The 26,394-nt window shown below is 31.4% G+C and overlaps 1 protein-coding gene across 1 annotated transcript; it reads right to left on the bottom strand.

Moving 5' to 3' along the window:
• Nucleotides 1-1,460: 1,460 nt before the first annotated feature.
• Nucleotides 1,461-25,878, bottom strand: LOC134269194 (uncharacterized; the record flags this gene model as incomplete). The annotated part of the gene is made up of 3 exons (XM_062751418.1): nucleotides 1,461-1,708; nucleotides 12,578-12,802; nucleotides 25,657-25,878. Coding segments are annotated over 3 exons (695 nt in total), but the record flags the coding sequence as incomplete, so codon positions are not given.
• Nucleotides 25,879-26,394: the final 516 nt, after the last annotated feature.

The raw sequence follows: 26,394 nt of genomic DNA, 5'->3' as shown, positions 1-26,394 counted from the left end.
TTTACATTGTTTGTTTGATTCTGCTAACTTCACTTAATCAAAGTCAACACAATAATTCCCCAAAATGACCTTAATTTTTCAATTTTCCCATGTATGAGTTTTCCTAAACTTTTTGTTATATATTCAGATCATCTTATAGATTGATAAAAACTTTTTTGAAACTGTTGCAATTAGTTCCCATTTTGATGGAAAATTTGTTAATATGGCTGGACTATAATGTAAAGTAAAATAACATTCAAGCAAAATAATTTAAAATAAAATATTATGCATGGATAGCATTTATCGAAAAAATGTAACAAATCATTACAAAGGAGAAAACCATTTTTTCATAAATTAATATCAGAGGTAAGCAAACATAAGTGAATCTTAGATTCTTTTTATGTATCGTGAGGAGTTTATCCTGCGTACATAAAAGCGTTAAAAGGTTTTTTCAAGAAAATCCTTTATATATATATATATATATATATATATATATATATATATATATATATATATATATATATATATATATATATATATATATATATATATATATATATATATATATATATATATATATATATATATATATATATATATATATATATATATATATATATATATATATATATATATATATATATATTTATTTATCATAAAATACTTTAATAAGTAAAAGGGTTGCTCTTAATTTAACTGGGAAAAATGAAAAAAAAATAATTAATGAATATGACTTTTTGACAACTTTTAAAAAAAGTAAACAAAATGAATCCAGAATTATCCTAAAATTTGGTTTAGTTTTGACGTTAAAGGTGCATCGAAACAGATTTGAAGTTAATATTCTTCCTCCTCAATTAAAACTCATTCGTGTTCGAATGTATTGTTTTTATTCAAAATATATTATACAGAAAATGTTAACTTGAAATCTGTGTCTATGCACATTTAACTTTTGATTAATCTCGTTTAATGTCAAAAGTTTTTAAATTCAAAAGCCATTATAATTTCCATGTAAACTTATAATACATTTCATTAGAATTCATTTTTCTTTGTGTTTTCTTTTTCTTTCACTAAATTTGACCATAGAATATCCCTTCTACCCGATCAATACATGGTAATCACGGAAGTAAGGACTGTCAACAGGGGATGTTTGCTATTCATAGCCACCTGATCCCAACTCTAGAATTATCAGGCCCCGTGTTTTACATATATAACCTGTTCACACTCTCGTATAATGTGTAAAGTTTTTTTTTTAATTTCTTACATGATACTCCATAACTCTCTGTTAGTTTTCTTTTTGTGTGTGCAAGTTTTATTCTTTCAAATCACATATTGAAATTATAGTTAGCAGTAAAGTGAAATTTACATTACTGTAGATTCGAAGGCCAAAATTAAAAAGACAAACCTGCTTGAATTTGAAAAAATTATTTTACACATTTATATCTGTATGTTTTATGTGAAAAAAATTAAAAATAAACTGTGATTTATGCATAAAGGCCATTGACAACAATTTCTCTTAAACACAAGGCGTTTTTGCCGCCGATTGCCATATGGTCGTCTGTAATGTAGTTAGGACAGACTATTTTCACGGTGACATACGACCCATATAGAAGGGGTCTGGTTTCACACTCTATGGTGTGGATTTCTCCAGTTTGACTCGGTCCAAGGAATGTGCTACACATGTTCATCTCAGATTTTCTAGCTCTTATCTCAACACTATGTAGCCAGCGACCTGAAAAAAAAATGAAACACACGTACGTTTTTGATGAGAAATAAAACAGCTTATTTCAGATTAAAGTTACTAATGGTTTGAATGGTCTTCCAGTTTCCATCTAGTCCAGTCAAACTGTCACAAACTTTAAACAAATTGCAACAGAATTTTTTTCTTTATTTATAAACAGTAAATTGTATTCTAATTACACATGTAACATATAAAAACTCTAGAAAAATATATAAAGGCGAAAGATGTCTTTTTTTTAGAAGTTTGAAAAAATATGTATTTTAGAAATGTGCTACCATATGCAAGAAGGGAGACAATTTAAACCACTGTAAACAAACCTCTTTTCATTTTAAACAAGCATAATAAAATTAATAATTCATTTTGTATACATTCCAAGGTTTAAATTTCACCTACATGTATATAATGAAGATATAAGATTTGAGAATTTTTATATGTCTAAATGTAGTGTTAACTTCTCTTTTACTAGACGTTTGAAACATTAGGGGAAATAATCTATGTGAGTCGTTAAAGGTTTTATTGCAACATAAAAATATTTTATTAGCCTAAAAGTTAAACTTTTGTTGTTTGACTCCTTGTATATAGATTTTTTACAGAATATATAATTATTTGTAGATCTACTTTGCCCAAAAATCATGGAAAATTTAGGTCATTACATGAATCCTCTGATAAATCGATTAAACTGGCAAGGTCAAAAATTTTGTGAAGTTGAATTGTTGCAATTTTTTTTTCGTAATGAAATAAGTTTAATTGCATTTTCTATCAGGATTTATGATTTCTACAGTTTATTTTATTGTAATTTTACTATTTTGCATTATTTTTTGTCAAGATCAAACGTCGGCTTTGGTTGACATTTACACTATATGGTTATAATTTAATAACAGCAATATGAAACATATGGACACAAGGGATGGTTAAAAGGAATTTTTTTTAAGGTAAAATGTAATTAATTTCATATACCAAAAACAATATGACATATGTTTTAAGCTTTGTTTTCTGATTCCTGTAATTTCACATTTTGAAACTACACAATGTTTTGGACTTTTCCAAATTAATACTTTCACTTCTGCAGGTACTGTTTGTTTTGTTATGAGTCATTTGCGGTTTGGTATTCCTTCATTTATTTGCATTTGGGAACATCTTAAGAAAATTTTAAGTCATAAACAGATATTAGTTTGCCATAAATAAAAGGACATAGTTTTATATGAACTGATTTTTCTCTTAGATTTTTTTTTAGTGGGGGGGCCAGTACACTTGCAAAATGAGAGAGCTGAATGGTTTACAAAATTGTTGTTTCCATCTCGGTTTACAGCTATAAAAAATACAGATTTAAGTCTTTTGTTTGACGCCCCGCTTGAGGGTAACGTTTTACAAAAAAAAAACCATATAGAATTTGGCTTCAAAAACTTTTAGACAGCAGCTCAGGGCCATATGCAGACTTTCAGCCACAACACAAGGAGCAAATTCATTAGACAACGTAAGAGTCACAAAGTGCCAAGAGCTTAATTACTATCTGATATCATCCCTCCCTTTAAACACACACAATTAAAAATTCACAAAATTGATACAGAAAAACTAAATCATTCTGCTCAGATTGATAATAGATAGGATTGACTGGATACCTTTAAAGGAAGCATTTAAAAAAAAATATTAATAATTTCAAATCTCTAATGGGACTCTCTTTAAATGTAATACTCTGACATAATATAAGCATATTTCAAATGAATGCCCATGCATATGCATTTATTAACAAAGATATTGGGGGAAAGTGATCTTTAAACAAGTAAAAATGAAAATAATAGAATATTATAATTCCATGCTGAAAGATTGAAAACAGTAGAAATAGAATGGCAATAAAATGTCAAGAAGTCATAAACCTTAGAAAATGAATAAATTAGGAAATTTTATATAATAAAAAAAAATTAAATTAAATAAATATATTAAATTTTCTTTTAATTAATTTAAATGAAACATCATAATTTTACAAAATTTTACAATGATTTTAGTTTTACATGCTAAGCCTAATGGTAAACAAAATTTCACTTTTTTGAAATTTTTAGTATTTAAAATAAAAAGTTATGTATTCAATGTCACCTTTTACAAAGGATATTTAACTAATTTTATTCAAAATTGTTGTACAAAAAATGAATAATTTCTGGACATATTATGTCTATGCCCACCAAATTATCTGAACTATTTTGCATGTGTGACTCTCGTTTAAGAAGCATTGTCAAAAAATTTCTTAACATAAACCAATGAAAAAGCCATAAAAATCTAGGATGTCTGTGCTTATGGTCATACATTATCCCCTAAGTACATTTCAAAATTCAATTCAAAATTTAATTCCAATATTTTATATTTTTTTGCACCATTACACAAAATTAAAGATTGATCTTGAGTTTTATCACAAAATACCTTCTGTTATAACATAATAACTCTCAACATGAATTACCATTTTGTATTCATAGGATTATCTGCATGGTAAAAAAAATGATAAGGCACATTTCATATATTGGCATAAATAGAATTTTAGTATATCAAACCAAGGAATTATTGGCCTTTTTAAAAATATAAATGCCTGTTTTGAAACTTATCATAAAAAATTTGTACAAAAATAAAAACAAATCCTTTTTAGTGTACTCAACTAAGCTTTTATAAATACATTGTGTGTGTGCCATAACTCTCTGTTAGTTTTTTGCAGGTTTGTGTGTGCAAGTTTTATTGCTCACTTTCAAATCACATATTGAAATTATTTTAAAGAGTAAAGTGAAAAATTGCATTTCACTTAAACTTCGAAAAGGCCAGAAAATTATAAAAGACAATTACCACATGCTTGAAACTATTGAAAAATTTTTTGGTCAAAATTTTACACATTTATATCTGTATGTTTTATGTGAAAAAAATTAAAAATAAACTGTCATTTAATGCATAAAGGCCATTGACAACAATGAGAGGTTCTCTTAAACACAAGGCGTTTTTAACGCCGATTGCCATATGGTAGTTTATAGAATATAAACTGTCTTTTTGTAGGACAGATACTATTTTTCAATTACAAGTGAATACTACACATACAGACCTATTATAAAGGGGTCTGGTTTCACACTATTGTAGTTTGATACGGTTCAAGGAATGTGCTACAATGTATTAGGCCATCTCAGTGTTATTTTTTAGCTCTTATCTGGTCTAACACTTCATATAGTAGCCAGCGACTGAAAAAAAATATTTGAAACACACGTTTTTTGATGAGATAAAACATTTTATTTTTTAAAGTTACTAAATGGCTTAGGCGGCTCTTCCAGTTTCCATCCTAGTCCAATTTCAAACTGTCACAAAATATTTAAACAAATTGCAACAGAATTTTTTTCTTTATTTATAAACAAAGTAAATTGTATTCTAATTACACATGTAACATATAAAATGTTAGAGAAAAATATATAAAGGCGAAAGATGTCTTTTTTTTGTAGATCACTTTTCTAAAAAATATGTATTTTAGAAATGTGCTACCATATGCAAAAGGCCGAGACAATTTAAACCACTGTAAACAAACCTCTTTTCATTTTAAACAAGCATAATAAAATTAATAATTCATTTTGTATACATTCCAAGGTTTAAATTTCACCTACATGTATATAATGAAGATATAAGATTTGAGAATGTTTATATGTCTAAATGTAGTGTTAACTTCTCTTTTACTAGACGTTTGAAACATTAGGGGAAATAATCTATGGTGAGTCGTTAAAGGTTTTATTGCAACATAAAAATATTTTATTAGCTAAAAGTTAAACTTTTGTTGTTTGACTTTGTATATAGATTTTTTCTTCTTTAGAATGTTGATTCTTTTAGTGAGATCTACTTTGCTAGTAAAAATACATGTAATATAGATTAGAACATATACATTAGAACATCTTTTTAAAAATTTGTTTGGTTGCCCTCTCCCGACCGACTGATTAAACTGGCATGTCTCAAAACTTTTTTTACCTTTCCAGGACATGATTTTTTTCCCTATATATCCCTCTTATCTCGTTTTCTGGGAAAAGGATTTATTTTTGTACAGTTTATTTTATTGTACATGTACATATTTCTTAAACATTATGAATCACTTTGATTCACATTTGGCTTCTGGTTAGTTCTTTACATAACCCCGGAGCCAAGTAGGTTCACACAAGGGATTTAATTTTATAGGAAGTTTTTGAAATAGGCTGCACTGTAAGATTTTCATATACCTGTTTAAAACATATCCTATTATGTAAATAGATTCGTGCATTTCAGCTTTTTGAAACTACACAATGTTTTGGACTTATCCAAATTACAGCAGTAAGGGATCTTTTTCGTGGGACGTCGGTTTATAGGTCTCATCCAAAGGGCCCAGATCGATTGATTGTAATTTGTTTTACGAAAGTATTTTCCTATCACAATTAGTAAAATTTATCATTTAAAACTGCATAGAAAATTTTAATTGTCATAAGAAAGACTCTATGCCATAGATAAACAGCGCTAGTTTGTTTGAGTGTTGTTTAACATCCCTCTTGAGAATTTTTCACTATTGTGGGGACGCCACCATACACTTGCAAGTGGAGAGCTGCAAAATTTGTCCTTTACTCGGATCTCGGTTTACAGGTCTCATCCAAAGAACCCAGATCGGTTGATTGCATGTTGTTTTACGCCCCGCTTGAGAACGTTTTACTGAAAAAAAAACTTCACCATATACCGAAGGGCTTCAAAATACTTTTACTCGGCGCTCAGGGCCATTGAGCACTCAGGGTTCTTTATCATGCCAACGCCTACATATAACATGAAACGGTCTCATCCGGAAGACCTGCAACGTTTACTTCAAAGTGCCAAGAGCTTAATTACTATCGTGATATCATCCCTCCCACCACACACACAATTACAAAATAAATCCAAAAGAATATAAAAACTATCAATGGACATTACATTGAATACAGTGAGAAGCAATTCGAATACTATATTGAGGTTAACATTTAGGAGAGGAACCAGTTCCAGTTGCAAGATAATCATTAATGCATCTTTAACGTTTCAAATAATAGCAATGGGGGATCTGACTTTTAAGACTTCGTTAAGGTTTTACTTAACTATAGATATAACGTATTTCAAATGAATGTCCCATGCATATGCATTGCTATAAAGGAAGATATGCCGGGGAGGGGGCTGAGCCTCCTCCCTCTAAGTTTTGTAGAGTTAAAAGGTTCTACCGGTATGTAATGTCCATGAACCCATTCCCCAGGTCTCATTAAAATGTCAAGAAGTCATATACCTTTTAAAAATAGACCACCCCATCCCCTTAAAACGGTTATGAAGTTTGAGGTAATTTTATATAGGGATGGGTATCGCCAAAAATTCCACATAACGATATATTACGATTTTCCCCCAAAATTAATATCACGATAACATCATATTTTTACAAGCGATTTTTACAATGATTTTAGATGACATTATTTTTCTTAGAAATATGCTAGAAAAACAAAATTTCACTTTTTTGAAATTTTTACCTACCTAAAATTGATCATGTTTGGATGGTAAGGTGCCATTCTTTTCACCTTTTACAAATTTTTTTTTTAGACTTTCGTTAATTCTTATTTGAAAGGTTGACTATAACAAATAAATGAATAATTTCTGGACTTTATGATATGTACCTAAATATCGGTATTTAGGTCTCCGTTTGCTTGTCAAAAAATTATGAGACTTGAACATCTGTGAGATTTGATGCCCCCCCCCCCCGAAAAAAATCCTTGGATGTCTGTGCTTACATTATCCCCTAAAACTTATTTAAAATTATCTTAAGTCCTCACTAATTATTTATTCCAACTATAGACTACGTATTTTTGTCCCTGCACAAAGCCGTACTAAGGAATTGGAATAGTTTTATTTTTCAAATATTTCTGTTGCCATGGGAACAGGAATCCATAGCAACAAATGAAATAATCACCAATTTCTGTTTGCAGACGCATTTCTGCATGACTGTAAAAAAAATTCAAGTTCATATACCTGGCAAAACTATTTTTATGCATAAATAGAATTTCTATTCAAAAGGAGATTTATTGGCCTTTTTGAACAAATATTGGGTTTTTTGAAAATTGAAAAAAATGATGTTTGGACAAATATATTTTTCTAGAGTTTTTATGTATCAAAAGGCACATTATAAATAACAAAATTCCACTGAATAATTTCTGTTGCAATTTGTTTAAGGTTTGGGTGTTTTTGAGCTAGATTGACTGGACTAATCCTAAAAATTTGACCTTTGCATTCTTTTTTAAAGACGATACGCGGTCTCTTGGGAAAATATTGAAACATTTACTTAAACTTCAAAAAGGACACAGATAAATTCATAAAAACAATTCGTCAACACGTCATTAAGAGCAAATTGAACAAATGTTCAAAAGTTCCGGCGAAATTATAAATATGCATATGTCTACTGACATCAACAACAAAGCAGCATCACTCTTAATTCTAACGTCATGTCAGCCGGCGATGTTATCGTACGTGTAGCGATCAAGACTCGTTTACTCTTCTATCTCTGTTATCGAATATTACATTCCAGAAATCAAACTGTCTCTTTTCTAAAACGAGGTAAATGATTGACAAACAAGTTGAAGAAACAAGAATATCAGCCGTCTCTTACAAAGTCTTTTTCATACTAGTTGTTAGCCCATTTTTACACACTGCGCAGTAATGTTAAGGCTTCCTGGAGCTTTAACTGCTTTTTATAACGTAACCATGCATTTCAAAGTTTATTTTTTTGAATTCTTAAGATATGTAACTAAGTACACCAAATTCATATAGAGACTTCTCTAGGCTAAAAATAAAATATTTGTTACGAAATCACATGACCTCGTTGATCAGATGGAGGTCATTTTACTTTTTTGAAGTGTTTCACATAAATCGCTTAGGCGCAGCTGATTAACACAATTCGTTGCATCCTTGTGAACCCGAAATGTGCTGAAACTGTCCCTCAGGTACAAATATTTCATAATAACTTCAACGTTCCGATAAATGTGTGGGTATGTTCCGCTCAATATCGACATCCGTTTTAAAACAAAGCCATCATACATTTTTTCCCAAGCAAGATTCAGTAAGGGGGGGGGGGAACTCCTGTTACATATTTCCAGAAAAGATATTAAATAAATTCTTATTAATCTTCTGCTCCATGCTCTTTTATACACATATCATGAATTCTGCTTCTATCCACTGGTATAAAAAGGATAAATGTGAAACGCATATTTTCATACGTATTTTGAACACGCAGACTCTTAAACAAGAGTAAAGTGTAATCAAGCAAAGTTATCTAAATTATTCGGATATATTTATTTAGATATTTTTAAAAAAATCTAAGCACATTTATTTTAAACTAGCTTTCAGACTCTTTATATGCAGATTGGAATTAGGTGTAAGTAAGTTTATAAAACTCGACCATCATTACAGCTCCATTTTGTTATGACTTGACGAAGATACAAAATAAATTAGCACTACCAGGTATATTGAATTGCGAAACTTCATAAGAATCCTTACAAATAAAGATACATTACGGGTTCTAGTACATGTTCAAACAAACCTCTTCACTCCTCACTAAGATATTGACAGTAGTGAAGGAAAAAACTTCAAGAGTACTGTGCAACAATATATTCATAAAGTGGTGTGAATCAGATGTGGATGCTAAAAAATTCAACAAAGAACTTTTGTACAATTTGAACTTTTCAACTTTATACACAACCATTCCCAACGATAAATTAAAGTCCAGGCTTTTTGATATCATTGACAGCTGCTTTTCAAATAAAAATGGAACTCGTATATTTAGCTCACCTGAGCTGAAAGCTCAAGTGAGCTTTTCTGATCACATTTTGTCTGTAGTCCGTCTGTCCTTCTGTCCGTCCGTCTGTCTGTAAACTTTTCACATTTTCGACTTCTTCTCAAGAACCACTGGGCCAATTTGAACGAAACTTTCCACAAAGCAACCTCGGGTAAAGGGGATTCAAATTTGTACAAATGAAGGGCCAAGCCCTCTTCCAAGGGGAGATAATTATGAATTAATGACAAATTAATGGTATCTTTTAAAAATCTTCTTCTCCAGAACCACTGGGCCAGGAAAGATGAAACTCATGTGGAAGCATCCTCAGGTAGTGTAGATTCAAATTTTTTCAAATCATGACCCCGGGGGTAGGGCGGGGCCACAATGGCCGACCAAAGTTTTACATTGAAATAGATAGAAAAATTCTTTAAAAATCTTCTCAAGAATGACAAAGCAATAATTGATCATATTTATATGGCAGCATCCTCAGGTAGTGTAGATTCAAGTTTGTTCAAATCATGACCCCCGGGGGTAGGGTGGGGCCAAAATGGCCGACCAAAGTTTTACATAGAAATATATAGGAAAATTCTTTAAAAATTTTCTTCTCAAGAATGACAAAACCATAATTGATCATATTTATATGGAAGCATCCTCAGGTAGTGTAGATTCAGGTTTTTTCAAATCATGACCCCAGGGGGTAGGACGGGGCCAAAATGACCGACCAAAGTTTTACATAGAAATAGATAGGAAAATTCTTTAAAAATCTTCTTCTCAAGAATGAAAAAGCAATAATTGACCATATTTATATGGAAGCATCCTCAGGTAGTGTAGATTCAAGTTTGTTCAAATCATGACCCCCGGGGGTAGGGCGGGGCCACAATGACCGACCAAAGTTTTACATAGAAATATATAGAAATTTTTTTTAAAAATCTTCTTCTCAAGAATAGCAAAGCCTTGATTAGTCATGGGACTACTTTTTGATTTAAGCTTTTCAATAATAAACCAATATCTACTTTTTCCTAGCCACAGTGTTTAGGTGAGCGATGTGGCCCATGGGCCTCTTGTTACTTACCTGGTCACTGGTCATCTGAAAAATTATTTTGTTATTACACATTCTGATTGCACACACAAGTACTCTGAAGTTGAAATCAAAAAGATGTATGAATTTCTGACTGACAATATCTATGTGGTTTTTTTTTTTTGGAAACTAGATCTTCCAACAATCTATTGGAATCCCCATAGGTACTAATTGCGCTGTGTAATAAACAGACCTGCAAAATCTTATGCATGAAAAGAAGAAAACACTTGTTGTGGCCTTCAACTTGACATTGAGATATATCAACGACGTATTGTTAATTAATAATGGAAAATTCCATTTCTATGTCGAAACGATATATACCCTGGTAAGCTTGAGATAAAAGATACCACAGAGTCTGACACAGTCTGACACATCTGTTTCATACTTGGATATTTTACTTGAAAAAGGCATTCATGGTCAATTTAACAACCATGCTCTATAATAAACGTGATGACTTTAACTTTTCAATCGTCAACTTCCCTTACTTATGCAGCAATATACCTTCATCACCTATATAGAGTATTTTATACACAAGAGCATGCTCTACTACGAACAAGTTCTAAAACAAGGAAAATTATTGACACCCAAGTTGATGAAACAAGAATATCAGCAGTCTCGTTCAAAGTCATCATTTCGTAAATTCCAAGGTCGATACAATGACCTTTTTAGCAATTACAATTTATCATTGAGTCAAATTCTGACTGCCTTTTTTCAAACTAATTGTTAGCCTATTGCTTATACACTGAATGACGACGGATTTTCCGTTTCTCCCCATAATGACAAAGAGCACAAGGCGGGTGTGACTGGTTGGCAGGTGATGCTCAATCCTCCATGGCACCTGATCCCACCTCTGATGTTTCAAATATTTGTAGTCTAGAGAAGTGAATGCACAGAGTACACTGCAATATTTTCTGGGAAGCCTTATCGTACCTGCGTGAATTGATGCTGATTTTTCTGTTATCTCTATTACGACAAGGAGTAAACGGCCGGAGTGACAAGTTGGCAGGGGATGCTCACTCCTCCATGGCACCTGATTCCACGTCTGATGTTTCAGACGTTCATGTTTACACTGCACCTATTTTGTATTGTTTATTGGACTTTAGAACTTGAATATTTTTAGTTATCTCCATATATTTCACGATTCTTTGTTATTAAATTAAAAATATATATTGTTACTACCTCGATGTAAAATATTTAATTGTCATATACAGGTGATTTAGCATCACGAAGTACGATTTATGCAACGCGGGTCAACGTTATTTAGTCTATGATAATGGTCATAGATGGTCGCCGAAGGCTTTTTTTTTTACTCTGGTTGAATTATTTGTAAGGGAAAAAACAACACCGATGAAAAAAACCTTTAACATGTTTTTCCCCTTTGTTATTGTTCTGGAAAAGAGGTCTAAAATGCACTACACAAAACTTAAGAAATATTTGCTGCGCCTCCATGACGCCAAAATCCATTTTATCGTCTTTTCAGAATTGTTTTATGGCGCAGATTTTTTTTTTAAATCTCCCTTTTTCTAACTTAATTTTAACAAGCTTGCACAACATGAAGTCAAAATCACAATGAAAAAATTATATGCATGAATCAAAATTTTTATGTATATAATTTTTCAATGTGATTTTGACTTCATGTTGTGCAACCTTGTTAAAATTTAAGTTAAAAAAAGGGAGATTATTATAAAAAAAATTCTGCGCGATAGTTTGAATAATTGCATACATATACGATATCGGATACCGTGACTGTGCTGCGTACATTAAAAAGTTTATAAACAATTGAAAGAAAAGAAATAAAATATTTGTAAAATCTTCTTTGCTTTTACATAATTTCTTTGTGTTTTTCAAAAGTATATGCAACTTTTTACCGAAAGACACTCAGTTAAAGGGAAAATATACATAATGTCTCAATAATTTCCAAACAACCCTCGTAATGATTTAGATCATGGTTCAAAGGACTTGTTTAGTAGTTCATGCTTACCATGGCCATCGCTTCTGGTATAAAGAATAACATTCTTCACAATACTTAGTGTTCCTAGGTCTTCAGTCAGCCAGGGATAAAGTTCGAAGTCTGTGTGAAACAGTAGACTGTTGTCAGTAAATTCTGTCTTACCATCAATGGCACTTTTTTTTTTTACATTTGTATATGGGGGATATGGATAGAGGCTGCTACTAGCGACGGTCTTACCAAGCGCCAGGTTTACCACTGAGGAAGAGAATTGCAAAAAATATTAATTTATCAAATGACATTTTATAAAGATAAAAAAGATGAAAATATGGAGCATGGATCGATCTAAATAGATTTATAAGTATATGGACAGTACACGTTTTTAAAGAGGGCATTAAGCACAGTCCTTTAAAAATTCCAGAAGTTGGAATGAGTGACTATGAGGAGTAAGCATCCCTTATTTGGAAAGCAGTGTAATCATTTCTGTTCTGCTTCATCATTGTCACCATCCGTGATAATATTAAGTTTGGAGTGTGAACACTTAGATACACTAGTAATATATTTGATGATGATAGGGACGCTATATATCTATTCACTAATAATATATTTAATGTTTTTAGTTCTCCTGCCAAACAACTGAGCTTGTTTTTTTAAAGCAGGCAAGAACAAGTAACATCATGTAAAGTTGAAATGTGCAATTTATGACAGTAAATGACGCAAAAAGTAAAATACAGTTAACAAAGGGGAGTTGGTCAGAAAAAGGAACTCAAATATAGAGGTATACAAATCTTAGATAAAATATTGATCATTCTGGTCCCTAGCACCTTTATCACATTATTACGTGGTGTACATAGGCAAAAAGGAGTCAACAAGACTTGGATTAGAATTCAAACCCTGTAATCTTTTAAAAGTACACTATACATGTTTTTCAAGTTGATTCCAATATGAACATCATTAGATTAAAAAAAAAACATGATTTATACAAATATCCAAAACTGCTGCCAGTCTTCAAAAAGGTTGGTAAAACTAAATAACAAACAACAAAAAAGTGGATGAAGGATATGGAGATGAAAAACAGTATTTAATATCAAAGTCCACAAAACATACAAAATAGGAGCAGAGCAAACACGGACTTTCGAAACATCAGAGGAGGGATCAGGTGCCATGGAGGAGTGAGCATCCCCTACTGACCGGTCACATCCGCCGTGTGCTCCTTGTCATGATCGGGAAATAACGGAAAAATCTGTCGTCAATTCAATACATAAATTATGGACTAATATGTACAATTAGTATGAAAAACGTCATTTTATAAATATCTAAAACTGACATATGATTGTGAAAAATTTCTTCCTTATAAAGAAAACTATGAGTATAAGTCGGATTACCACTTTTGGAATTAAAACCAAGTTCTTCTACAATACAATTTATATAGTGAGTCTTACAAACAAAGACAATGTTGTTACCTGTTTTGTCAGCAGGCACCACTACGTACTGATCATGTAATCTTATTCTTTTTTCACTTCTGGATTATTGAATACAGGAGGAAAAACGGTTTTCATATTGCCCCTCGATCCATATATACAGAATTTAAACATGAATCTGATACATTTAATCCATACTGACATTAAAAAATTACCTAAAGTATCAAATATTGAAAAAATATAATAAAAGGAGAGGGAGGAAAAAAGTGAGTTTATAGAATAATCATAAATACATGTATATCATATAAAAAGATTTAATTTGTTCATAATCAAACACAGACTTAGGATCAGTTGTGGTTGAATGAAGATCACGTCATGGCATCAAAGGTAGGATCATATGCATTGCTACTAAACATTCTCCTGCCAAGAAATCGAATCGCCACAAACCAATTTTTTCCCTCAAACTTCGAAAATATGTGCTTTTACAGCATATGCGTATGCCTGATTGCCTTTGACTCGTTCTGTAAAAGACGAAGAAACGCAGGACAGGAAACCAGACAGGTTTAGCTTATGTGGTGCTGACACTGACAAATTTGGTTTGTAGTAGAAAAATGCGGATGACCTTTATTCATTTTCTGTTAAAAATGTTTTCAACAAATTGCAGGATGTTCTTTTTGCACTGAACAAAAATCCAACGCAGATGGAATTTCTTTCTTTAAGGCATTCGGCAGAACAATTTGTAGAAGTTGGAGCGATCATATTATTAAAATGAAATGAAGAACTGTTTGCAGTTCCATTACATATGAAGGCCTTTTAGAACAAGGCGTTGCACGCAAAATTAAAATCTTTTGCAAAGCTAACCTGCAAAAGGAAGACAACACAAAGAAAATGTTTTATTCGGTGTACCATTTTCACATTTTTGAAGCAGGTAGATTTTTTGCAACTTCTTTTTATTCCTAGTGATTAGTTACATCGATCAAATTCTATTGAGTATTTGATTCAGTGATTTTAATGTGTGTGAATGCTTAGGACATTGCAAATTGTCCCTTTATTGCAAAGAATTGACTGCAGGGGTTTCCTTTCATGACTGACAATTTGAAGATTTTTGATCCCATTAGAAGCTATGATTAGTTTTTGTACTTAAGTGCCTTAAGCTTCTGAGACTTTTTTTCTGATTCCATACAAGATTGCAAATTATTTTTAAATGTTCAATGAGTCTTAGAGCAATGTGTCAATAACCTACAGGGATTGGCAACATCTGATTAAAATATTATCATAATTAAAGCGTTTTTTTTTAAAATATAAAATAGGTCAACGTAAATGTTTTACATAACCCGAAAAAAAACTTTTGAATTCTTTACGTTGGAGAAAACTAATGGATATATTAATATCAGAGATTAACAAATGTTCATAAAATTTCGGGTTTATCCTACGTAACAGGCTCAGTAATAGCGTTGAAAGTCATACATTTTCAAGAAAACAGTATAAATATATCAGTGGGACAGCCATAGGTATCTTTAAAACTCATAATAATTACATATTCTTATATAATTTATAAATTACTTTAACAAGTAAATTGGTTGCTCGAAATGCTACTAAAAAAAATTAAACCAATGAAAAAAAAATGAAGTGATCACTTTTCATATCTTTTAAAGAATTGAGAATTACTTGAAACTAGTTTTGTCAACGAGTACCCGGCTAACCGATTAACCGTCGAACGATTGTTAATAAATACTACTGTATATACTAACTTATTTTCCTATTTTTAGGTACCGTTAGACATGATCTAGTGGTTCTAGTGGATCAAATTCTTTTGATTAGCTTCCGCAATTTATATAGGAGTAATCAATAGCTTTGATTGATGGGGGAATACAACTTTTAAAGGGCTATAAATGCCTAATTTAATAATTTGATGAGATGCCCCCGCAGACATATTAAGCTTGGTGTATTATTGAAAGAACAGCTGATTCAAAATCTGCTACATCACCTTAACTTAAAATATTGTTCGGAAACCAGCGATTTACTGGATACGATAATCCACAAACAAGTAATTACGGAGTAAATAAATAATTATTCTTTTTAATTGCGACATATTTTCCGGGGACAGAAAAAGAAAATATAACGAAAGTCATTGTTAAATGTTGATTGACGAGTATCTTCTTCGTGTGTCAAATTTTTCTTATTTTTTAAAAAATCTTAAATCAGAATTCATTGACAAAATCGTAAGTGCGTTTTGTAAATAATGTTCATATACAGTATATTTTTGTTATTACTTTTACCGATGATCATGAGTAAAGAATAAGATAAATAGAAGATATGGATTTTTTTTTTTCGAAAAATCATGTACCGGTGTTGTAGAGTAGGATTTCGCCCTAGCCAGCTTTTCCCCCGGAAATCGTACTCTACAGTTAAATTTCCCCCCGACATAAATTTCACACTAAAGCCAAATTTTCCCCCTCTTTTCTTCTCAGAGTAGGATTTCCCCACTTGTCTAGAGTCAATATAAACCACAGCCATAATATTTTTGTGGAAAAAAAGTAAAAAAAAAACCTGATTTTTAAAAGGTAAATGAGTGTATTTTCGACTATTTTGTAAGAATTTTCTAAGCATATATTTTAAATCATGAATTCTCAACCAAAATATATAGTTTTCAAAAGATTTCTCAAAGATGAAACAAACAAAAATTTATGTCTGGATTGGTATATATTTTTGGACCTATTTTGGTTGTAAATGATTTTAAACTTTTTAAAATATTAACTCTAAAGATAAATTATTATACATAAACTATATATAAACGATCTAAGTTTTGTATGGGAAAAGTAAGCTGAGGGAAAATAATATAAAGTTGAAGTATATCATTGAGGGAGTTACCAAGATTCACGTTCCCCTCGAACAAGACTGTTCTGGCCTTGGGGAACTGGAATCTTGCTAACTCCCTCAATGATATACTTTAACTGTATATACTTGTCAGAAATTACATTCGAGTTTTTCATTCGAATACCTGGTTTAGATCACGTGGTTCTCTAGATTGGCCTTGTTAGCAAGGCTATATGAGATGAATAAGTGCTTCAGTACTAGGTAGGAATGGCACATTAAAGGGCTAGATTGTTGAGGCGATTTTCGTGTTGTGGACTTTTTGGTCTCCTTTAGAAAAAGAGCCCCATATAAAGATTTACAAAAATCATCAAAATTTAAAATGTGTGATTTTTTTCTTTGCCACATGATAGTTGACAGATTAAGATATCATAGCTGAAAAATTAAGCTATATCTGATGGTTAATTTGCTGACCCCCTAGCCTCCTTAAACACAAGATAGTCAAAAGAACTATATGCGGTGTATTGCATTACTTTGCCCCAACAAAAGTCAAATTTAAAAAAATTCTTAAAATGTGTTGAATTTTATAAATTTTATGAGAAATATAAACTAGAAAGTCCGCTATTGCAAGCGAAAGCATATGTCGCCCCGAACTGGACAAGACTTTCATTTTTTCACCACTAAAACAATACCCATTAGCTAAGCTTGGACAACCATCAACTCGTATCAGTCCTTTCGGTACTTTGATTTAAAAATCAAAGTTAAAGAAATTTCACTTTTCCCCTGTTTCCATGGCAACTATTGACAATTTGCAATTTTTAAATGCAACACACACAATTACAGATACTAATGATTATATCAACAAATTTTCCTGACGAATGTCCAAGGGACCAAAAAGAACACTTTCGGGCAAAATTCGTCATTTTTTTGCAGGTTTCCATGGCAACGGTAGCCATTTTGAAACTGAATGACCATACAACACATGTACAACTACAACCAGTGATCGTCCTTTGAGGAAAGTTTCAGGAAGATTGTCCCAGCCATCTCCGAGAAACAGCCCGTAGAACAGAAACATGTGTACAATCGCAAGATGTCGCCCCCGACTTCGTTCGGGGCGACAAAATTAACAGAACATATTTATAGTTTCAACGTAGTTTATTGACAATTTTTGTTTTTAATGACGTCACAAACTAATCTGATTTTATATCATTTTTAGAAAGAGGACAAAATGGACAACATTTCTACAAATTTAGCTTTAAATTTCATAGAGCGCAAGTTTACTCAGGAACAATATTTACATATTTCATTGATATTATCATTCTACACATTATTTTAAAATATTGAGCCTGATCAGACATGCGCTCGGTGACTTTTACTAAAAATATCGACGTAATCTATACAATTTTCTGTAGAAATCATGGAAATTTTAAATTTACGTCATTTTTGTGACGTCATTTCAAACATATGACGTCATTGCTTATGAAAATATTCAGTGCTTTGAAGTCAACATATATCCTCCTGTTTAAGAACATAATTGAATATTTCTCCGCCAAAGAATAATTTGGGGAGGGGGGCAAATATTGGTTATTACCGAATAAAGTTCTTTTAATTACATGTATTTATTCCATCTAATTTTATGATATACATATATATGATTAAGGATACGTACCTCAAACACATTTGTTATCTCCCACACAGAGAAGTTATTTAAATGTAAATGTACGTAAGAAAATTAAATTGTGTAAAATATTAAAATACATTCTTTAAAATGTCCCTAGAAACTTGGAAGCACTGCAAGAACTGCATATATTTTATAAACTTTTCAAGAAACACGTTGGACTGTAATGTTGCATTTCTAAACTTTCCCCAAACTACTTCAGTTTGGCTCGGCCAAACACTAAGATGTTTCAATAAAGAAATATCACTTTTAAAATGAGAGAGGCATCTAATTTAGCCAAAACTTCTGAATTTTGAAAGAAAAAAGATGTTTTGTGTTATTTATCCTTATGGATTATCCCATTTGACATGATACATGTATAATTACACTGTACAATACATGTTCAATTTGAGAGTATTGCATTAGCGATACTTGTCCCCTACCAGCAAGTGAAATCTAGTTAAAAAATTGAAAATGCCGTTATTCCGTAAACATTCTTGAAGTGGTGAATTAGAACGAAATGCTTAAAATTTACATCCAAAAATTTGCTCAATAACTCCAATTGTTTAGCAAAACATTACGGAAAAGCGTTAAAAATTGAAAAGGTCATAAATCTAAAAAAAAAAATATGAAGCGAATCAAAATGCAAACTTGAATTTTAACTCATCAAGATATACTCCAATACCAAAAATCAGCTCAATGCCTTCAAGCATTTAGAAAAAAAAGTGCAGAAAACCATTTGGAACATATAAATAGACAGAAGGACAGCTAGACAGACAGACGGAGGGACAGACGCAGAGGAACTTATAGTCCTCTCCAGTTTCACCTATTTCTTTGGTTTAAAAAATGATTTAACTATAGCAAAGAAAAATCGATTTAAAATTTTCATGTTCATTTTTACTATACGTTGTTCCATACATCAGGTCACCATTTTGAAGAAAAGACACTTGTAGCAATGTGCCAACCATTCCTCCTCAAAAATAAGTAGAGCAATTATATTTCAATGATGGAAAATTGGCTCTGGGGGAAATCGCACTCTATGACTACTAAACACAGTAAAATTTTTCCCCTTAGGAAAATTGACCTACTCTAGAACCTGTTTCCGGGGGAAATTCTACTCTAGGATTTTCCGAAAAGATTTTACGGGAAATCCGGGTACTCGATCGGAAGATTAAGAGACAATTTTTTACCACAACGTAAAACAAAAGTCAGCAGATAACGATTTTATTTTCAAACATTTTAATGTTTTCAAAGTGATTTTGTCAAGTATATACGTATATATCCCGATGCAGATAACAAATCGCCGAAAGCCCACTAGTGCGTTCATTCAATATCATGTAAACCCACTTTACATGTAAACGTTCGATTTTTTTTCAACTAATCAAAACTATATGTAAATATTTAAGAATTTGTTCGATAGTTTGTTACAAATGTTGATGTTATGTCCCCTGAACTAAATTTGACAAACAACTAACAATTTTAAACATTGATTTTATTTTTATCAACAATAAGAATATTAGATTCATTAGGTAGCACGCTCTTGCAGATCGAATCAACGATGACATATAAACCCCGTTTACATGTAGGTGAAAATGCTATATTGCAGCATAAGTAAAGGAAGTTAAAGATGAAAGTTAAAGTTATCATATATATCATAATGGATTGCAGTTAGATTACCGTTAATTGCTTTTTCTAGTAAAATATCTAAATATGAAATGGATATGTCAGACTTTATGGTATCATTTATTTCGAGCTCACCGGCATATACGATTTCGACACATGAATGGAAGTAACCATTGTAAAAACAAATCCTAAATAACCTACAAAGTAATCAAACTACAAAAAATATTGTTTTAAAGGTACTTGGACACAGATTTGAAGTTAATATTTTCTCTATAATACTATATATATATATAGACATATATTTTAATAGCATTTCACACAAAAATTGATTAAAAATCTTATTTCATTTAAAAGTTATTAAAACTTCAAAATTTTTGGCGGGTTTGATTGACACATCCTTGCACTTTCACAAAATTTAATTTTATTCTTAATACTTAGGAAAAGTGGCAATCTTGTTGTGTATAAATGAAAAATATTAATACTATAATCCAGAAGATTCAGAGTAGACATATTCGAAAGCAAAACAAACACACAATATATTGTCAGTCCGTGCAATTGTGGTGAGCAAACTTTAACGATTGAACGCACCCGGTGAATCGTAAACATCAACAATAACAGAGCTCGTGCCCTGTTTACAAAGACTGTGTACATAACACGAGGGTAATCGATTTGCTAAACTTGTACACAACACTCAGCTCGGAATGACGATACTTGTGAAGGAGTTTTTCTTTCTAACATTTCTACTCTGAATAAAATTATTTTTCTGGATTAAAGTTTTAATATTTCTCATTAACACACAGCAAGATTGCCACTTTTCCTAAGTATTAAGAATAAAAGTAAAATTTGTGGATGTGTCAATCAAACCCGCCAAAAACTTTGAAGTTTTAATAACTTTTAAATGAAATAAGATTTTAAATTAGTTTTTGTGTGAAATGCTATATTAAAATATATAATTCGTGATATTATACAGAAAATATTAACTTCAAATCTGTGTCCAAGTACCTTTAAAATAAAGGGTATTCTCGTTAGAATAATTTACATGTAACAGCTAGTGATATAAAATATTGTTGCAAAGCAACGTTATCTCTATCTACTTACATGTATGTAGTGCGAATTATATAAGTTACCTAATTAAAGTGAAATGGACAAAGTTTCACATTTATTATTCCATCTTTATGATTACAAATACTTAACTCAGGTATGAAAAATTTGAATTTCATTTATCGAAATACAAGAAAGATTCATAACTTCAAACCTTTGTTATGTAAACAAAGCCCTAGTCATGTATTTTTTACATACCCGGTATTTCAGATATACTTATTACCGGGTATATGTTCGTTAATACTTAGTTTTTCAAAGAAGAAATTAATTCTAAATACGAAATGACACTTTTTATTGATTTGCTAAATCTAGTTTTGTAATCAATATGATTTTTCCTATATCGTAACAAAAACAAGGCTAGTGCCTTGTTTACATTATAAAGAATATTAAGGTGGATGTACAAGCCATATTTGATCTAGTCTGGTGTAAAATAAGAAATACCAAGGATGCGCTTAATACTTTACCAAACTAGCCCAAAGTTGCTCAAAGTACCAATGCACTCATTACCTACTGTTAGATACCAAAATTAGTAAATATTTAAGTTTATTTTGCTTTAATTAGGAGGAAATTAATCATGTAAGAACTGCGCAGCTACAGCATTCACGAAATGAAAATTGTATTGAAAATGATGTCAGTTCGGTTCATTGTTAAAATAGCTACAACCATTTGTTTCGCTTTTTTCTTGTCATTATCCATAATTCTTGAAAATGTTATTTTTTTCATATGGGGGTCTTCCTGAGGCCATGTGTTCCTTACGTCCGCCATTCCTCTGTCACACCGAATTCAAATAACATTGATTTTAGAATAAATGCTACCATAACAACCTCAAGACAAGAAATTATTAAGTAATAATCCTTAGGTTATATAACTTACTACTTTTATTTGTAACATCGCATCGTCTGATTAATGGAAAAACGCTATTTTAACCCCACTTCAGCAAATCGGTAAAAACTGTTCTGTTTATAGCTCGAGTTTCCTCGATCATATCATTCCACTGCGCACGTGGGTGACATTTGCATATATCTGCTGTGGATAGATGTGTTCATTACCATGATTGTATTTAATTTTTCATGGAACAAGTATTGATAATTTGTTGGTTTCTTTAAAACTCAAGAAAAAGATTAAAATTGTCCTAAAGATATGTGTTTACGAAGGGTCTCTTTTCTGTGGCGATAGAAGTTATTTTTAAATGAGGCTCTGCAAGGAGGATGCTTAGCTTTTAATATGAAAATGTTAAACAATATGCGGTGCATAAAAAACAAATTGTGATTACATGTATAACATTTGAAAAGTTGGAACATATGTCAATTTTGTTTAGCAGTTAGATAGAAAAAATAGTCAGTTATAGGATTTCCTTCCGGCACCTCACATAAATAGCTAGATTGTTTGCAATGACCCATACATTGTATGGAGTACTGTTTGGACATTAAAACACATCATGTCTCATTATGTTGACAAAGTTGTAAGCTCCCACCAACATACGAAGTTTGCTAAAATATATTGAGTTGTTTCTTTGAAATTTAGAAGAGAGCACCATCTTTGCAAAGAAAGGTCCATTGCCTACATGTTATATCTATCTTCGCAAACAAAATGTGGGAGGCTACCCCCCCCCCTCCGAAAATTCTATGTTTGTTTTTCAAAATAGTGCCAAAGCTTCAGAAATTTTGCATCACTAAGTATGTGATGGACCATCTTCTAGCCATACCATGGGCGTCGGAAGCAAATTGAAAGTGGTGGGGCTAATCGAAAGTGGGGGGGGGGGGGGCTAAACCAACAAAAAAAGGTAAATCCCAATTTTCAATGCCTATATAATGTCTATTTTTGCAAAAAAAAGTGGGGGGGGGGCTAAGCTCCCCCCCCCTAGCCTCCCCTCCCCCCCCCCCCCCGCCCCGGTTCCGACGCCTAGACTTATTTTGTTAAGACCACTTTATAAAAAAATATTTGTTTGCCCTCTCTCCCGACCTACTGCCCAGAAATGGCCCGACTCAATTTTTTTTTACATCCCATTACACGATATTTTTTTCTTTTTATTCCGTCAACAAATATGTTTAAATTTTAAGGAAAAATGTTCTCATCTATAAATACGGACACGATAATTTTTCTCTGAGTTGGGAGGACCACCACACGTCATTTTAAAGATAGTCTAAAATATTTAATTCTGTTGATTTTTTTCTTTACTCTGTAAAATTATAATTTTGACAACATGGGCAAATAGAAAAAAGTTTTTTTTTTATAATTATACAAAATTTCTCACTCCACTATTAATGATTTCATTCCTTTTCAAATGGTGCTCCGATGTGATAATTGTAAATGTGTACAGTGTATTTGAAACAGTGTTTTAGCAGGTACATACTAAAACAAGGTCATTCATATCGATTTTATGTGTCTAATTTTTTTTTGTGTTTCATTGGTGATAATTAAGATTCTGATAGATAAAATAAATTATCTGTGTCAGACTTACAAACTCTTAATTTTTAACTTTGAAGTTGCTCATTTTTCCTTACCTGGATTCAAAGAGTTTAAGGTTGTTTTTTTTTTTATATCAACACGTACACTATTTAACAACCGTTCAATAATAATACATGTACTAAGTACTTTAAGCCACACTATAACACAATTCCTCTTTTAAAAGTTTTCATATTATTTGAAACATTTTGCAATTGTTATTCTCTTCTACTTTTTAAGATTGTTATGTACTTCCATATTAAGAAGAGGTCTGGGAAAAAAATGCTGTGCTAAAAATAGACCACGTGCTGCTATCCATGAACTACTTTCATGGTTCTTGACACTCATTTTGAAGACTACCTAGTTTTGAATATGAAATTACCATTTGAAAGTGCAAAATTTAGACATTTTCTTAACAAATGGTTGTAGAGAGAACATTAATGCACACTTTGCATATTTTTTTGGATTTTTTAAGGCTCTGCTGAATTCTGTAGCTGCGCAGTTCTAAGGAGCATATTAAAAGCATTTTTCTGCAAAAGTATATATTTTATATGCACAACATGCATTCAATTATGCATATTTGTTGTATCTTTAATATAAGGACTTAAAATTTGATCAAAATATAATGTATTTTAGCCATTTAAAGAAATGTTTACATTTTGTTCTTACTGCACTGAAGGTGGCCGGACATCCCCCTTAAGTTCTGCATTTCCTTAGAAAATCAACAAATTATGTTCAAATTGTTGCTGATCATTTGATTACCTTAATTAAGAATTCAAACATTAAAATGGTTAAAAAAAATCAGTAGAAACTGTGTTCATGTCCCTTTAAAGGAAAAGTTCACAAATGGCACGGGATCCTAAAAAAATAAAAAAATAAAAAAAATTAATGTTAAGACTGAAGCATAAATGTTATGGAATTTGTCCAAACATTTTTATATTTAATAAATTGCAGTGGAATACATTGATTTGCAAACTCCATCGCTGAAACCTTATTTGATTTTTTAACAAAAGAATCTTTTCGCTGATTTGAAAAGAAATTTAACTTTTTACACCAGATTAGTTTAAATATCAGAACTTTTATTTTAACAAAATAAATATACAAAGGTCTGTACATGTTAACAAGGTAAAAAAACATTTTATTTTTAATGTAAATCAGCTGTCGATTACGAAAAAAAAAACCCTGGACTCACGATTTAAACACTTACATAAGGTGTTTTAAAGTCGTAGGTTTTAATATTATTAAAGTATCACAATAAGCTAAAATCATGTGATTCTTTTAAGATATTTGTAGCATACAGAGAAAGAGCTATGAAAAACAGAAATTTTAGCGAGGATTCAATATTTGACTTTTTAGGGAAGTTGTTGAGGTCGCTAAAAACAAATATCACTAACAATTAATTTTCTTCCATATAAGACGTTATAATTGTTCTTTTTCTATGCATTAGGTATAGCGGTTTTATCTCACTGTATTAAAAACATTCAACTTCTTTTATCAAAAAGGTTTGAAGGATAAGGGATAGGGCTTCCATACTTCACATATGTATTTTTTGTGGCAACACCTTTCATTGGATACCAATAACCTTGATCTTTTGACCTTGGCCTTGGAGATTTCTGTACTTATGAAAAAAATTTAACCTAGGCCTACTTTCATATTTTTACAATTGTATTTCAAGTGAGAATACCCTACTTAGGTACCAATATATTAAATTTGCATTCAAGAAAAGTTAGTCTTCGCTATGTTGCCATACGGGGGCATCAGTGTTTCACAAACACATCTTGTTCTTAAATGATACACTATAACGTTCTCTTGTTATTTGTTCAGTATTTTTTGTGTTCAAGTTTTATTTTTTAAATCACATAATGAAATCATTTTAGCAGTAAAGTGAATTTTACTTCATTGCAGATTTGACGGCCAAAATCAAAAAGGCAAACCTGACTGAATTTGAAATAATATTTATACATTTATTTGTGAACGTTTAATGTGAGAATATATAGTTTATAAAACTGTGATTTAGGCGTGAAAGCCATTGACAACAATTTCTCTTAAACTCAAAGCGTTTTTGCCGCCGATTGCATTAGTGTCGTCTGTTATGTAGTTAGGACGGACTATTTTCACGGTGACACACGACGCATTTAGAAGGGGTCTGGTTTCACACTCTATGGTGTGGATTTCTCCAGTTTGACTCGGTCCAAGGAATGTGCCACACATGTTCATCTCGGACCAAACGGAAGAGAGTCCAGCTCTTATCTCAACACTATGTAGCCAGCGACCTGAAAAAAAAACCAAAAGTTGAAACACTCATGTCTGAAACGTAAAACATCACATATCAGACTAAAATGTCTATATATAGTGGTTTGACTGATCTTATAGTTTCAATTCTCAATATTTAACTCTTGCACTCTGATTTTTAAAAAAAAGAAAATACGAGGTCTGCTTGGAAATCATTGAGAAATTACTTTATACTTCATAAAGTACATTCTGGATAAATTCAAAGAAAAAAAACTCGAACATTTTATGAAGAACAAATTAAACATGTTAAACAAATGTGCAAAATTTCTAATTAATAGGATGATAAAGCCCCAGGGGTCATTATTTTACATGTGTGTCGTATAAGAAGTTGACTCCAGTTGAAAAATGACCCCTTTTAGGGTGATACAAGAAATACAATTTTAAATTGATGCATCAAATCGGCCTCTAAAGTAGTTCATTTTAGCATTTAAAAAAAAATTCACAACGAATCTATAGGAAAAATTAAAAAAAAAAATACATGTACCATGCATGGTACA

Source organism: Saccostrea cucullata, unplaced genomic scaffold (assembly GCF_032062105.1).
Source record: "Saccostrea cucullata isolate Sc308-1 unplaced genomic scaffold, CSIRO_AGI_Scuc_v1 ctg10032, whole genome shotgun sequence".
NCBI classification, from domain to species: domain Eukaryota; kingdom Metazoa; phylum Mollusca; class Bivalvia; order Ostreida; family Ostreidae; genus Saccostrea; species Saccostrea cuccullata.
The sequence above is the reverse complement of the archived record's forward strand: the minus strand, read 5'-3'. Positions and strand labels throughout refer to the sequence as shown.